Source organism: Dipodomys ordii, unplaced genomic scaffold (assembly GCF_000151885.1).
Source record: "Dipodomys ordii isolate 6190 unplaced genomic scaffold, Dord_2.0 Scaffold11, whole genome shotgun sequence".
In the NCBI taxonomy this organism is placed as follows: domain Eukaryota; kingdom Metazoa; phylum Chordata; class Mammalia; order Rodentia; family Heteromyidae; genus Dipodomys; species Dipodomys ordii.
Window position 1 is genome coordinate 6954641 of NW_012267227.1, and position 16206 is coordinate 6970846.

The 16206-nt window shown below is 39.2% G+C and overlaps 1 protein-coding gene across 4 annotated transcripts in view; it reads right to left on the reverse strand.

The window, feature by feature from the left end:
- Positions 1-1620: 1620 nt before the first annotated feature.
- Rnf111 (ring finger protein 111) overlaps positions 1621-16206 on the reverse strand; it is a 66033-nt gene continuing 51447 nt past the window's right edge. For 2 of the 4 annotated variants that reach the window (XM_013010244.1, XM_013010242.1), the window contains 7 exons: positions 14573-14921; positions 10977-11102; positions 9221-9347; positions 6973-7065; positions 6232-6327; positions 3725-3828; positions 1621-3284 (listed from right to left, as the gene is read on the reverse strand). In XM_013010244.1, the coding sequence (XP_012865698.1) occupies positions 3167-3284; positions 3725-3828; positions 6232-6327; positions 6973-7065; positions 9221-9347; positions 10977-11102; positions 14573-14921 (1013 nt within the window). In that variant the 3' untranslated portion in view covers positions 1621-3166. Of the gene's footprint in view, positions 3285-3724; positions 3853-6231; positions 6328-6972; positions 7066-9220; positions 9348-10976; positions 11103-14572; positions 14922-16206 lie in introns of all 4 variants that reach the window. The other 2 variants (XM_013010243.1, XM_013010241.1) reach the window with 1 other exon arrangement.

Consider the following 16206-nt stretch of genomic DNA (forward strand, 5'->3'; position numbering starts at 1 on the left):
AAAAAAAAAAAAAAAAGGAAAGAAAGAAAGTATTAGGCATCCTTACAGAATAGTGTCTGTCTGTAGTGGGTCTGGAAACTCCGGGCCTGGACACCACCCCATAGATTTTTCACTAAAGGCTGGCAGTCTACCACTTGAGCCACAGCTCTACCTCTGACTTTTTTGTGGATGACTGAAATTAAAGAGTCTCTCAGATTTGTCTGCCTGTGTTGGCTTTGAACCTTGATCCTGAGATTTCAGCCTCCTGATTATTTATCTCCTACTAAAAGCCAACATTATTTCCTCTTCCCTTAAATCTAAGGTAGCCTTGTTACTTGTCTTGATGGACAAAATGAGATTAGTAATGTTTCTGGAATGTTCTAGATCTAGATTTATGTCTTAAGTAGCCTGACAATTCCTGTTCTCTTCCTTGCAGCCCTTAAAGGTCTAGCCTTTGTTAAGCGATGTCATTGAAAAAAATTGTTCAATAGCTGTCCTAGTTAAACCAAATGATGCCTCTTGTACATGAAGATGGCTATATTAGACATTCTTTTCTAGAAGGTGGAAGAGGAGCCTAGACCTGTGGTTTGTTGCCACTGCTAGGTAACAAGTAACATTTACCTAGAGGCACTCCTGATCACTTCCCCAAATAAGCAGTGGCCTTATCTTCTTGGTTTCCTAAAAGGTTACAGTTTAAAAATACTTTGCCCAGCCAGCCCACCTGGTGGCTTACACTTGTAATCCTAGCTACTTACTGAGGAGACTGAGACCTGAAGATCATAGTTCAAAGCCAGCTCAGGCAGAAAAGCCAGCTCAGGCAGAAAAGTCCACGAAACTCATCTCCAATTAACCACTCAAAAATCCAGGAGTGGAAGTGTGGCTCAAGTAGTAGAGCACTAACCTTGAGCAAAAAAAGCTAAGGGACAATGCAAAGACCGAGTTCAAATTCCAATGCAGGCACACACACACATACACACACACACACACACACACACACACTTTTACAGTACTCAAACAGTAACAGTTATCAGTGAGATGTTCATTCTGACAGGATCTTGTTTCATTCCTTATGGGTGCAATTAGCAGCAGTAGCTCCTGCACAGTGTTTTAAGGTTTGTGTCATAAATACTTGTTTCAGATTTTAAAATTAACTATAAGAAAACAACTATCAAGTACAAAATAGGTCCGTTTTTTTTTTAATCTGGACATCTGCACCATGATTATCTTCCTATCCTACTTGTAATCCATCCCAAGACAGGGACCCAGGGCAGTCTTACCTGGATCACAGGCTACTTTATTCATTTCCGCAGTAAGGTAGCCAACATGGGTCACTCTCCCTCATTCTTCCTTGACCTTCCATGATGCTACCTCCATGCTAAGCAAAGTGCTCCACCACTGACCGACATACCCACGCATCAAGTATACTTTTAAGACTGTTATTTTATATCTTCTAAAATATAACCCACGCTCCATCTGCACACACTGGTAATTACCACAGTGCATCACTTACTAAATATTAAAAAGGCACCATTAAATATTAACACCCAATCATGCAAATATCAGTCTGAGCAGGAGTGCTGCTTATGACTTCCAAGATGTTTAATGTAAACTACTTAATAGAAATTAATTATGAAACACAAAGACAATAGAAATATAAGTTATTTATTAATCAATCCACTTACAAAGCAGGTGGCTTAATGCAAGCTTATTGACATCTTCACATATGATCCATGGGAACATGTCTTCCACATACAGACAGTGATATTACTGACTGGATGCATTTGCAATCTGGGGCATATTAAGCATATTTAAACAAATAAAATTCGGCTATCCTGTATATGAAAGTATCTTGATAATATGCATCCTGAAGTGGATTAAAACTTCCTCCAAAGGAGAAATGTTAGTATGTTAACTTAGCTTTATATTCTATATTACGCTGTAAATCTTAACTATAGATATTAAAAATTTTAAATCAGTGATCGACTCTTGGTAATGTCTGAAGTGGGATTCTATAATCATAGCAACAGTAGGTTAACAGTATAATTTGTGCCTCACAGTATCTGCAGATTTATTGTCTTCAAGTTTAAGAGAGAAATAAAACAAGAGACATGTAGATTCAGCTGACTTTATTTACCTTTAAACTAGTAAAAATCCCTTAAACGTGATCCCGGGGACCTTTAGAAGTTCTACCAATGCATAGATACCTGCCAAATGACTGAAATTCTAAATATTAACTGAATGTGATTACAAAATTAATAAAAGCAGATATCTTAACTACTCGTGCTTAGCAGAGGACTGAACAACTTGAAGTTCTACATGTCCTTTTCAATTTCCCTAAAATTTTTATTAAATCTGCAAGTATGTACAATTCAGCTAATTGAAATTAGTACTTAGTGTTCATCAAAGCTGTTTCACAGCAGCAAAAAAAAAAAAAAACTCAATCAGGGAAATAAAAAGTTCTAGATGATGTAGAAAAAGATAAATACAATCAGAACAGCAGTCTTAAATGTATGATATCAATATTCATCTCTATCTGCACTGTGCTGGAAGGAGAAGGATACACCAAGGAAATTTCTATTGATCACTCTGGTGATGTGAATACCACCCTCATCTGACTGAGCTTGGTTTATATACTGTTCCCAGCATTAGGATGGTATTGAACTCAGAACTCCATATTGTAAATATACAGCAGCCATTTTGTCCTAATTAAGGAATGTCTTAATACACAATATTATCATTTTCGAGACAATCTTTATACATTAAACTAAAGTACATGATTGATTAAATTAAAGGTTAGTAATGGATAAAAAAATTCATAATTCTCAAGACTTGGTACTAGGTAAAAAATAAAAAGACCACAAAATTCTACTTACTAAAGCAGCTAATCTTGCCTGCAAGTTTAGGGTCACAAGCCCATAATGTGTGCAAAGAAATGCAATACAAGGAACCATGCAAAAATACAGTAAAATGATACAGGAAAATGTCAAATCTAGGAGGAAAAAAAAAAAAGCTTTTATAAATACATCAAAATCAACTGTCTCCATAAGGTGTGGGTCTCGCATTGGATGTACCATGTAGCAGAGCCAGCACTCAAGTTCAGTGCTTCCAAATCGATGCCATCTTTGGTTGACTGCAGTACCAGGAAGGATGAGAATGAGAGGGAGGGCAGGAGTCCTGAAGCACGATGTCAACTTTCACTTGGCAGCTGGGCCTCGATGTCCACTCTGCATATGGGGCACTTCTTGTTGGTAATCAACCACTGGTCAACACACACTTGGTGGAAAAGGTGCATACATGGAAGGCGCCTAATAATGGCAAAGAAAATAAAGGCAAAATTACTTTTATGACAATGGCGTGTGACATTTGTAATTATACATGGGCTCATTCTGTAGTGTTTCGAAGTTCAATGTTAAATTAGAATTCTGGACAATATAATGTGAGTGACCAAAATAATTAATTGTCACAGCTGCGGAAACAAGTAATATAGAATCTGAATGAGTGTAAGAACAAGAGTCAAACTGATCGTTATGACAATTTTTGGGGTAAGTTGTTTTGTTTGGACTGCTAGTGCAGCAGAGATGGCAGCACATTTCCACAGACACATAATATTAGAAACTTCTTTTGGGGTGGGGTTTGATCTCAGGGCCTTGTGCTTGCTAAACAAGCAACTTTTTTTTAGTTTAAAGCTGATTATCAAATAAAAGACTTGTAAGGTTTGAATGTTTAATAAGGAGTATCTAGTTACCTCACATCTTCACCTTCCTCTAAAATAGACAAACAGATAGTACACTTTTCCTCTGTGTCCTCCTCAGTCCCTTCTTCTCCATCTTGTTTGCAGTGCAGTTTCCTCTGTGAGAACCAATCAGTTGTTACCTTATTAGCAGAGATGACATTATTGAACAACTGAGTAAAGTCTGCATTTATTTAAAAACAAAACACAACACAACACAACCATATTCACAAACAATTTATATCTTAGAAAAGACTATCATGAATTAGCGATGTATTAAGTGACTCAAATACTAACCCCCTCTAATAATCGGCAACAAAAGAAAAGCCAAATTCAATAGAAATGTGTTAGTCTGAAATCTACTACTATTATTTTTTTGATGCCCATTCTGGGATTTGAACTCAGGGACTGGGGGCTATCATGAGCTTTTTGTAGTGAAGGCTAGTGCTCTACTACTTGAGCCACAGCTCCACTTCCAGCTTTTTGCTGAGTATGCAGGACTACAGGCATGAGCCACTGGTACCTGTTTAAATCTATCACTTTTAATCTACACTAAGAATGATATATTCTACAGGCTATCTCTCCATCCCGTTATCAATACAACTAGAGAAATCTCATCTTTCTAATGAATACTTCAAACAACACTCATATAGTTAGTGAAAAGTGTATTTTGCTTAAGCAGAGAGAAGAACTTAAATTTAGTGGTATCACATTCATACTTTTAAAACATGACAAATACAAAGAACAACTATAGCCTCTATAGCATAAAGCACTGTTTCTTATAGGAACTTGTTTTAAATGTCCACTCTATTAACTTCCAGATATAATACAATACAAAAATGAAAAGTAAAATGGCTTACAAATGGCTCGTGTCTATAATCAGTATATTTTTTGGGGGGTCCGGTCGTGGGGCCTGAACTCTGGGCCTGGGCGCTATCCCTCAGCTCTTCAGCTCAAGGCTAGCGCTCTACCACTTGAGCCACAGCGCCACTTCCAGCTTTTTTCTTTTTGCTTATGTGGTGCTGAGGAGTCGAACCCAGGGCCTCATGCATGAAAGGCAAGCGCTTTACCACTGAGCCACCTGCCCAGCCCTAATCTCAGTATTAAGGAGACTAAGATGAGGATCACGGTTCAAAGGAAGCCCAGGTAGACAAATCTGTGAAACTCTTATCCCTAATTAATCACCAAAAAGCCACAAGTGGAGCTGTAGCTCAAGTGGTAGATTGCCAGCTTTGAATAAAAAAGCTAAGCGACAGCACTCAGGTCCTAAATTCAAGCCCCACTACCAGCACCAAGGAAAAACAAAACAAAAAAATATAGTATAAACATAACAAAATGTCATCAAAGCAAATGGCTAGGTTAGAATGTATGGTATTAACATATAGTATAACTTTATATAAGCTATTAAAAATATCTAGGAGCCAAACAACTGGTATACACCTGTCACCTCAGCACTCAAGTAGCTGAGAAGACTAGCCTGTGCTATAGACACCAAGACTGCCCAAAAAAAACCTACAAGGACTGGAGGCTACATGGCTGAAGTAGTAGAGTACTAGCTATGAGCAGAAATAGAACATCGAATGACAATGGTCAGAAAACAAGAAAAGAAAAAGGCTTATAAATATGGAAAAAAATGGAGTAAGTTTTACTTTTCTGTTGGTTTTAAAAATGAAAAAATACACATGTATTCTTTTTTTTTTCTTTTTTTTGTTGGTTGTGGGGCTTGAACTCTGGACCTGGGTGCTGTCCCTCAGCTCTTCAGCTCAAGGCAAGCACTCTACCGCTTGAACCACAGTGACACTTTTGGTTTTCTAGTGGTTTATTGGAGATAAGAATCTCATGGACTTTCCTGCCCTTCCTGGCTGGCTTTGAACTGCAGTCCTTAGATCTCAGCTTCCTGAGTAACTAGGATTACAGGTGTGAGCAACCAGCACCAGGCTACGACTGTTATTTCTGACTGGGAAAAATCTAATATTACAACTTGCTCCTTAAAGTTAATGCTATCACTTTTTTTTTTTTAACCAGTCCTGGACAGGGTGCTGTTCACTCAAAGTTAACCTTCTACCACTTTGAGCCACATCACTAGTTCCAGTTCTGTGGTGGTTAATTGGAGGTAAGAGTCCATGGACTTTCCTGCCCAAGCTGGCTTTAAAACACAATCCTCAGATCTCAGACTTCTGAGTAGCTAGATTATTAGTGTGAGACACCAATACCCAGCTCCCTGAGATTTTTTGCTCAAGGCTAGCACTCTACCATTTGAGCCAAAGCTCCACTTACAGCTTTTTGCTGGTTAATTGGAGATTAGGGTTTCACAGACTTTCTTGCCCTGGCTGGCTTCAAACTATGATCCTCAGATGTCAACCTCCTGAGTACATAGGATTACAGGCACGAGCCACTGGCACCTAGCTCACTTGTATTGTTTTAATGATAAAGCAGATATTAAGACTCCACTACTCAAAGATTTGTAATATTGAATTCTGTGCATTTGGTAAAAATTTGTAAGGTTCACAGGAAACCCTTACCTTTTTGTATTTATGTGGATATGTACATCTTTCAATTGTTCCCTGGGATGCTCCTCGATTGACATTTCCTAATCTTTCTTCCAAATGAATCAGTTCCTAGAAGTAAAGAATATCTAGTATTAAGAGTGTCAGTGATTATTCCTTGAAGAGAACTGTCAGCATTGTAAAAAAAAGAAAAATCCAAAAGAACAAAGCTAAAAACTTATACATTTACAAACCTACAAGTATGTTTTAAATAACCCACTATTGCTATGCAAATAGTGTGTTTATTTGTTGCTATTTACTTATCTATTGGTATGTGTGCAGTACTGGAATTTGAACTCAGGGTCTTACACTTGATTTATATTCCCAGCCCATTAAATGACTGTTTATATAATTTTCAATAACAGTACATAGTAAGGCAAATAGAACATTTTTTTTCAGTTTTTTTCTTGGTCAATTGAGGTAGGGTGGAGGCATGGCTCAGTTGGTAGAGCCTCAGCCAAAGATCAAAAGCGTCTGGTACTAAGTTCAAGTTCAAATCTCAAACCCAAAAAAAGGATAATAGCATCATCATCATATGGCGCTACATTAAGTCTCTAACACCCAGAAGCAATGTCAGAAAAGCAGACATTTTACTGCTTTCTGAATACTAGGCAGTAATTACCACAGTGTACAGAAACTAGCGGTGTGTAGATAAACTATATAGTCTTTCTGCACTAAAGGGACCATGGTGAATGGCTCATTTGTTTTAGTACATACCTCAAAATTGCCCCTGAAAGGACCTCTGAATGAAGTTCCATCCAAACCTGATGAAATGTAACGAATGTGAGGATAGCCTGCCATGTCAGGAACCTATGTGTAATACAAGACAGACTAAATCAGTTCAGAAAGACTCCATTCAACTCACCAAATTCAACTTTTATAACTTCAACATCACTCCAACTAAGCCTTCTGTTACAGGGTTAGGTTCCTCTTAAAATATGAATTCTTATAACTCTTCAAACACAGAAGAAATAAAAGAAAAAACCTAGCTGTTTCATGATTAAAAATGAACAATTTTCTAACAAAATGTAACTGCAAGGTAAGTTTTATATCTCTTCCTCTAGCTTCCTCACAGCAAAAAGAACATCTGCCCAGCTTTTTAATTCTGTCTATGAAAGGCTGAGGTGTGTGTGTGTGTGTGTGCATTGCATGTGTGCTGGTCCTAAGGCTTAAAACTCAGGGGCTGGGTGCTGTCCCTGAGCTTTTTTGCTTGAGGCTAGCATTCTACCACTTGAGCCATACCTCCACTTCTGGCTTTTTGCTGTATAATTAGAAATAAGAATTTCATGGGCTGGCTTCAAACCACAATCCTCAGGTCTCAGCCCCCTGATTAGCTAGGATTATAGTTGTGAGCCGCCAGTGCTCTTATCAAGGTCAGTGGAAGTTTTATCAGAGTTTTCTAATTTTTTATCAAGTATATTAATAATCCTCATTGTTTTCAGATTCCAGTATCTGTACCCTTTGAGCCACAGTGCCACTTCTGGTTTTCTGGTGGTTAATTGGTGATGAGTCTCATGGGGGGGCGGGGACATGCTTTTCTGCTTGAACTGGCTTTACACCATGATCCTCGGACCTCACACTCCTGAGTAGTTAGATTTACAGGGTTAGCCATCAGTGCCTGGCACTTCCATGTTTATAGATAAATTTCCAACATTACTTTTTAATCTGCCTCTATTGAGATTAAAAACTTACTTTTAGCAGATGTACAGTTTTAACTGACTATGTGTAAAAGAACTTAAAATAAGTAGACAATGCCTTTTTAATGTAATTTTATTGTTATTATTAAAGTGTTATAGAGTAAGCAATAACTTTTAACCTTGATATGGCTGATATTTCCATTATGACAGCTTTCCTTATAACCAAGATCAATACCAAGCAGACAACTAAACCTCCTAGACAACTCTAACCATCTCCTTAGCCTCCTTCACTTCTTAGATTCTACTTGAGGAGCATACTTATTTAGGAGTTCCTGGTACTTGGGCTGATTGCTAGCTCTTTCCATAACGCAACTTCTGCAACAGCAGGTCCAAAGCTGCTGCATGTCACCTGTCCAATGAAGCTTCTCTGAAACTCCTGCAGTGATTCCACCCCAGCCAGACAGAACCACTCCCTCTTCTGTACCCATCTGTAAGTGTGGGTATAGTAAACCCTTGGGACCCTATGGGCATATAGGTGCCAAGAGAGCACTGCTGAGGAAAAACCACAAGTGCTCAAGATGCACAGACAGTATCATACCATGAACACTTGATTAACCATACCGCCTTCAACAAATGACAAGCTTTATCACTTAAGCACATTCTTTGCCATTTTTAACATAGGAGGCATAACCATAATGTTTACCTTGCACCTTTTGGAAGGCAGATTTTCATAAGATGAAGAGTGGGGAAACAAAACACACAACTGACCATATCCGGAGACTGACGGCAAACTTCTCCCCATTAACTGAGGAGCTGTGTAATGTGCATGTAGGAATGTAAAATTCCTGCCTTATGAAATTTCATTTGATTTTATTATTTGACAACACTTGGTCATAACTGTGTGCAACAAATCCATAAGGAAGGCAAGTTTATAGTATTATGTAAACTCAACAATTTGTGCTAATAAGCAACCTGTTTAGTGAAAGGTAGAGAGTTCCTATTGTCCTTCTGTCAATTAGAAGACGAAGAAGGAAAGCAGCAGCACAGATCCATTCTATTCATGCAGGAGAACATGTCCTAGTGACGGTAAATCATCGTTCCCTCATACAGAAAAGATCCTTTTTGGTTATTTTATATATTAGCAGTACATTTTACAATGCAAATTATAAACAAAGATATGACTATATTTAATACCACATTCTAGACCAACTTCTAATGAACAAGAGAAATTCTGAAATTCCATTAAGACATCGATAATATACCAAGGGATTTTAATAAGGCATTTAGCTTTAAAAAAAAACAACATGCAAGAAGTCACAGAAGTGTACCATTAAAGGAAGAGCTCCTAGCTGCAGGTGATGCAGTCGAGGAGGGGCGTGGTAGTGGGCCAAGTGAGGGTGCAATGCTCCAGGGGTGTATGTGGCCGCCGTAACGCCAGCTTCAATTCCCAGTTCCCTAAAAAAAGATGACAACAGTTCAACTCTGTGTTCTCCTTATGCGATCATTGTCAACACAATAGGGAGTGGATTTACATTTTCAGAAATAAAGTCTCTTAACTTACAAAGCTGTGAAAAATATGACTTAGTAAAAAAAAAAAAAGTTACAATAACAATTTCAAATCTATTTCAGAAAATGAGAGCTTAAAAAACTCAATTTTGTGACCAAATGGGAGAAAACATTTGGGCATTGTTTCACATATCACAAAAGAAGAAAATACACTGGCTCCTCCAATCCCTCCATCCTAAACACTTTACTTGAGGAGCATAGAAAATAGTTTACTTTGCTGGTGTATGTGAATGTTACAGATGTTTCCAGGGGTTTTGTTTGTTGGAATGGATATCATCTCTTGTGTTGTTGACATCCAGGATAGTTAGAATGGCAAATTCTTCTATACCTTATAAAGTAAGGTTAAACAATATTTTAGAAAGAATAAAACTGGGATATGCAAAATCCTCATTCATTCTGATTTTATAATCTGCCCCAAAGGTCATTGTAGCTTAAGATCTTAGTGACTGCCTATACACAATGGATTCAACAGGAAAATTCAATGCAAACATTTCCATTTCTTTAGGACATATCACAAGCCTAAGAATACAGGCTGGATTGTTCTTGTGGATAGCAGAAGTTGAGGATGAAGGGTTGAGAGAGATTTTGGTCAGCAGGTACAAAATTTCAGTTAGAGCCGGGCGCTGGTGGCTCACGCCTGTAATCCTAGCTACTCAGGAGGCTGAGATCTGAGGATCGCGGTTCAAAGCCAGCCCGGGCAGGAAAGACCATGAGACTCCTATCTCCAATAAACCACCAGAAAACCGGAAGTGGCGCTGTAGCTCAAGTGGTAGAGTGCTAGCCTTGAGCTGAAGAGCTGAGGGACAGCGCCCAGGCCCAGAGTTCAAGCCCCACGACCGACCAAAAAAAAAAAAAATTTCAGTTAGATAAAGTAAATTCTAATGTTCTGTGCAACATGGTAGCTATTGCTAATAATTAATGGTATCTTCAAAAATCAGTAGAGCCAGACACTGGTGGCATACTAATCCTAGCTATTTAGGAGACTGAGATCTGAAAGTCATGGTTCAACCAGTTGGACAGACAAAATCTGAAAGACTCTTATCTCCCATGAACCAGAAAGAAGCCAAATACTAGGTTGAGGCTCAAGCAAGTGAGCTGAGCAAGAGGGAGAAGTCTGGAGTTTAAGCACAAAATATAAATTTTAAAATTTTTCAGTAAAAATAAGGACTTAAAATTGTCATCTCAAAGAAATCATATGCTACCAGCATGAGTTGATCAGTCCGCAGTGTATACATGTACGGAATCATCATATTGTATCCAATGCACACTATTATTATTTGTCAATTCAAAATGGAATAAAACTTAAGGAGATGACTCCTGCTGGAGGTGATTCCCTACTCTAGAACACAAGCTCCTATTCTGTTCTCTGGAGGCCTCAGCTTGTCTCATAGCTAAAGTGGAGATTGGGTTTCTTCACGGGACCCAAGCTGCTATAAGGCATTCCTCTCTACAAACGACTGCTTCCCTAGTATTGTCAGAAGCTACTGCACAGAGCTTTGAAATATGCAAGATACTGACCAGGCAGATCTCTCTGGAGCCTGACGAGGATGTGAGGACATAGTCTGAGGCACATGGATATGGTGCCCATGACCATAGTTCGGGTGCATCCTGTGGGGATGGGGTGGGGGCCGTTCATGTGCCCGCCTGGAAACACAGAACACAAAAAGACCACTGGAAATAAGTGAAGAATTGGTTATTCCTTAATGTATCAACAATTCTAGTGTTACTACAATGACTATCTACAGACTAGTTCTAAAGTTAATTTGTAACAAGAAATTAAAAGCACCTATTATAAAGTTATTTCATAGCAATGTTTACAAATTACTAATTATAATACTTATCAATAAGTTAAGTTTAACATAATGAATATTAACTGGTAACAAATTAAGAGCTTATAACCTCCTCCACAAATTCTATTTATCCCAACATCTCAAATTTACATATAATCCTGGGAAAACAGCAATTTTAATATCATTTTATAAAGCTTTACAAGAGGTATTTTAATTAGGAGAATCATGGAAATTGAATAAAAATTAAAAATTTAAGTGTTTAACATTTCAGTAAATGTCACCTCAACAACAAGTTATTTTATATACACACAATAAAGCAAGAAAATGGAAACTCTTATTTTCTTCATTTCTTGTTTTTTATTGCCATCTATTTTGACACTGAAGTCACCATATTAGCTGGGTTCCAATAGTTACTATATATAATCCTAGCTGCTTAGGAAGCTGAGATCTGAGAATCCCAGTTCAAAGCCAGCCCTGGTGAAAAAATCCTAGAGATTCTTACTTCCAATAAGCCAGGAGAAAGCCAGAATTTTAGGCATGGCTCTAGTGGTAGAGTGCAAACCGTGAATAGAAAAGCTAAGCAGAAGCAGCATGAGGCCCCGAGTTCAAGACCCAGTCCAATACACACTCACTCACACACACACACACACACACCCTCACCCCCCCCAACTATTGTAAAGGTTAGAAATCTGAGACATTTTAAACCATATACATTGTTTTCTTAAAACATACGGTGTATGCTAACATATCTAGGACCCTATTTAGTTCCATTCACCCACTATTCTTGTTTGTTTGTTTTTTTGGGGTCCGGTCATGGGGCCTGAACTCTGGGCCTAGGCGCTGTCCCTCAGCTCTTCAGCTCAAGGCTAGTGCTCTACCACTTGAGCCACAGCGCCACTTCCAGCTTTTTTCTTTTTGCTTATGTGGTGCTAAGGAATCGAACCCAGGGCCTCTGGCATGCAAGGCAAGTGCTCTACCACTGAGCCACCTTCCCAGTCCCTCACCCACTATTCTGCATCCCAATTTATTATGTTCTCAATCTAAAGTCAGTCAAATTTACAAATACAAGTTGATCATAAATTCTCAACAAAGAGCCAGACCAGATGGTTCATGCTCATAATCCCAGCTAGCCTAGGAGATGAAAGAGGATCTTGGTTCAAGGTCAACCCAGGCAAAGAAGTAAGACCCCATCTCAATTAATAAGCCAGGCATAGTTGCAATCAGCTGTGTTTTTAGTTACCTGGGAGGCTGGAATTCAATACACCCTACCTAAAAAAAAACTGTAAAGCTAAAAACATGGAGTAGGGCGTGGCTCAAGTGGTAGAACACCTGCCTACTAAGTACAAGGTCCTTGTGTGCCTGTGTTCAAGACAAGGAACATTTTTGAAACACAGCTCAGTCTCAGGGACTCATTTTTGTAATCAAATTCTTTTCAATTCATTCCTGACCCTTTTGCAAATTTCATTTGATAGCCACTGGAGGATATGACTATTCACTTGTCAACTTCCTACATTAAGAGTTATTGTTTAGAAAGTTAGCAGTAGCCAGGTACATATTCTGTATAAAACCTCGGGCTGGGAAGGTGGCTCAGTGGTAGAGTACTTGCATGCATGAGGTCCTGGGTTCGATTCCTCAGCATCACATAAGCAAAAAGAAAAAAGCCGGAAGTGGCGCTGTGGCTTAAGTGGTAGAGTGCTAGCCTTGAGCTGAAGAGCTGAGGGACAGCACCCACGCCCAGAGTTCAGACCCCACGACCGGACCCAAAAAAAAAAAAAAAACCCACCTATTTAACAAAAGGAAGAACTTACACAAATGCTAGACCATTGATTAGATTAAAAATTTCATAAGCACTTTATGTAAAGGCTTAAAAAGTACATTTGTGGGGGGGGGGGGGCCAGGGATGTAGCTCAGTGGAAAAGTGCAACATCCAGTTTGATCCCCCCGTACCAAAAAAAAGACATGACCAAAATCCGGTCTGAGCCCCCAGTACCAAGAAAAGACCAAAAAAAAAAAAAAAAAAAGACAAACACTGCATTTTTTTCATCTTTTCAGTCATGTATGATCTCTTAATGTATAACTGCTCATCAGGTAGAAACAGCCAGAGATGACAAATGACAAATGAAGGATCATTTGTACCCGGTTTACAAAAAACTTTATAGGTAGGTAAAAGTAAGGCAAAAGTTGTTTGTTCCAAATGAGAAAATTAGATGCTGATTTCACAATAGTGAATTCAGGTCATAAATTCAAAAAAGTAACAAGTTTGCCTATGATGTTTTCATGAAGTTTGGAGTATATTAAATATTACTTCTATGAATAAGGTTATGATGACTTTTTTCTATGCAACTTTTTGGAAATTCTATTCTTTCCCCTCTCTGATCAGTAACATCAAATCTTCAGTATTTTTTTTTTTTTTTGGTCCGGTCGTGAGGCCTGAACTCTGGGCCTGGGCACAGTCCCTCAGCTCTTCAGCTCAAGGCTAGCGCTGTACCACTTGAGCTACAGCGCCACTTCTGGCTTTTTTCTTATGTGGTGCTGAGGAATTGAACCCAGGGCCTCAGGCATGCAAGGCAAGCACTCTACCACTGAGCCACCTTCCCAGCCCTTCAGTATTTTTTATTTTATTCTTCTGTATCAATTTGTAGCACAATCATTAGTATATAGCAGAAATCAACAAGGAGAGATTGCTGAAAGTGATCTGACTCTACTAAGTCATCTAACAAACTTTTTGTCAACAAGTGTAATTCAAGAAAAGACAAGGGAGGCCAGGCACTATGGCTCACACCTGTAATCCTAGCTATTCAGGAGGCTAGAATCTGAGGAGTACCAGTCCAGGCAGGAAAGTTTGTGGGACTCTTATCTCCAATTAACCATCAAAAAACTCCAAGTGGAGCTGTGGCTCAAAGTGGTAGAGCACTAGCCTTGAGCAAAAGGAGCTCAGGGACAGTTCAAGCCCTTTGACAGACCCTCCACCCCCCCCCCCACAAAAAACTGACAAAGGATGATTATAGTTAGCAAAAATCAATTTCCAGGCTAAGAACAGTAGAGTACCTGTCTAGCATAAAAAAGGGCCTTGGGCTTGATCCCCAGTATTGCAAATAAATAATTTCTTAGAGAACCAATAAGTATTTTAGTATATTTACATTGCCCCCCCCCCAATACTAGGGTTTGAACTCAGGGCCTTGCACCTGCTCAGTGGCTACTCTACCATTACCCTCAGATCTCAGCCTTCTGAGATGCTAGGGTGACAATGTTGTATCTTTAAAGACGAATGGAAACAAAAAGAAAAAGCAGGCTCCATGCTCTTTGCAGAGACATGATACATACGTTGGATGCTGCATCATTCTCCTCCTCTGGACTTCCATCCTCTGCATCATTTCATGAGGGTGCAGTCTCTGTGCTGGAGGGGCTGGGGCTGGGAGATGGTGTGAGATGGGCTGGTGTGTAGGAGGAAGGTGCTGAGGGACTGGGGCGGCCGCAGTGGATAAATGAGTTGGGGGTGGGGGAGCCACAGGATGAGATGTCGCATGAGAAGATATTTGAGAATGGAAAGCATGGACAGGATGAGGAATAACATAATCCACTGGAGGTGGGGGCTGCGTCTGAGGAGGGGGATTTCCATGAGAATGGGGGCAGGCAGAAGCTTGATGGTGAAGTGGTCTTGTCAAAGAAGCATCTGCAAGAAAAACCCTTCCGGTCAGTACATGTAATTTCACTTCATTCCCAGGGTTACATTGTAAGCTGTATCAAAACTTTCTGAAAAATTCTCGCTGACTACAAACTAAAAGTAATCCAGTAAAACATCTGTGTATACCATTCCTCTGTGGTGTATGTATATACGTATATATGCTCAGAGCCTATTTTTGTGACATAAATTCCTGTTAGAAGGGATGGGTCTGAAAGATAAATATAGATTAAGAATACCCTTCCCAAAGGTTGTTATAATACTTCCATCAACAAATACTTAGGAATGTATTATTACTCCCATAAGATCACTACATTGTTTGAAGAACCAAGTATGGTAGTGCATACTTGTAATCCAAGAATTTGTAATCCAAGGAGGCAGAGGCAGGAGGTCCACAAATTTAAGACCAGCCCATCAAAATCAGTTTAAGGCCAGTCTGAGCTAACATAGTAAGCCCAGTCTCAACCTCCCCCTACTTTAAAAACAAAAACAAATCGGAAAAAAAATCTTTTATTAATGACTCACATTTCTTCTCCGAACCATCTATGTATCCTTAGCCTTTTGCGATCTTCACCTTTTGCTTACTGATAGGCACTTACAGTTCACATGAAAGCTCTTTTCAATTGTTTCCTTTTTTTTTTTTTTTTTGCACTTCTCCGTACTCAAATGTGTGCTGAAGATAGAGTGCACTGAGAGAGCAGCTATCCAGTGGGTTTAAGGCCCTGGTCAACTCTCACCAATCAACAACCAAAAAGAAAATTAAGCTTGACTTTTAGGGTTTTTTTTTTTTTTTTTTTTTGCTTATTTTAAGATAGTATCGAGGGTTGAACTCAGAGCCTTGCACTACTGGGCAAGCACTCTACTATGTGAGGCATATCCCCAATCCTATAATTTCTGGGGTTTTTTTGACATGGGGTCTTATGATTTAAGATGTATCCCAGGCTGGCCTCAAATTTGCAATCCTCTCACTGTAGCCTCCTGAGTGCTGGGGTTACAGGTGCCTATACCACTATATCCAGCTTCAATTATAACTTTACAAACACCTTACTTTTCCGTTTGACTTGTTAGCTAAAGTGAGCCACGCTGAAAATTAACTGGGCAGAATTCTTCTTTTATTATGCTTCTATCTCCCCTGGACCCTCGCTGTTTTACCGTGCTATATTAAGATGAAGTAGTCGTGGCTAGGAGCATAGTTCATGTGCCAGAGTACCATGCCTAGCAAGCATGGAGGCCTGAGCTCAATCCCTAGTACTGCAAAGAAAGTCTCCTTGATTTC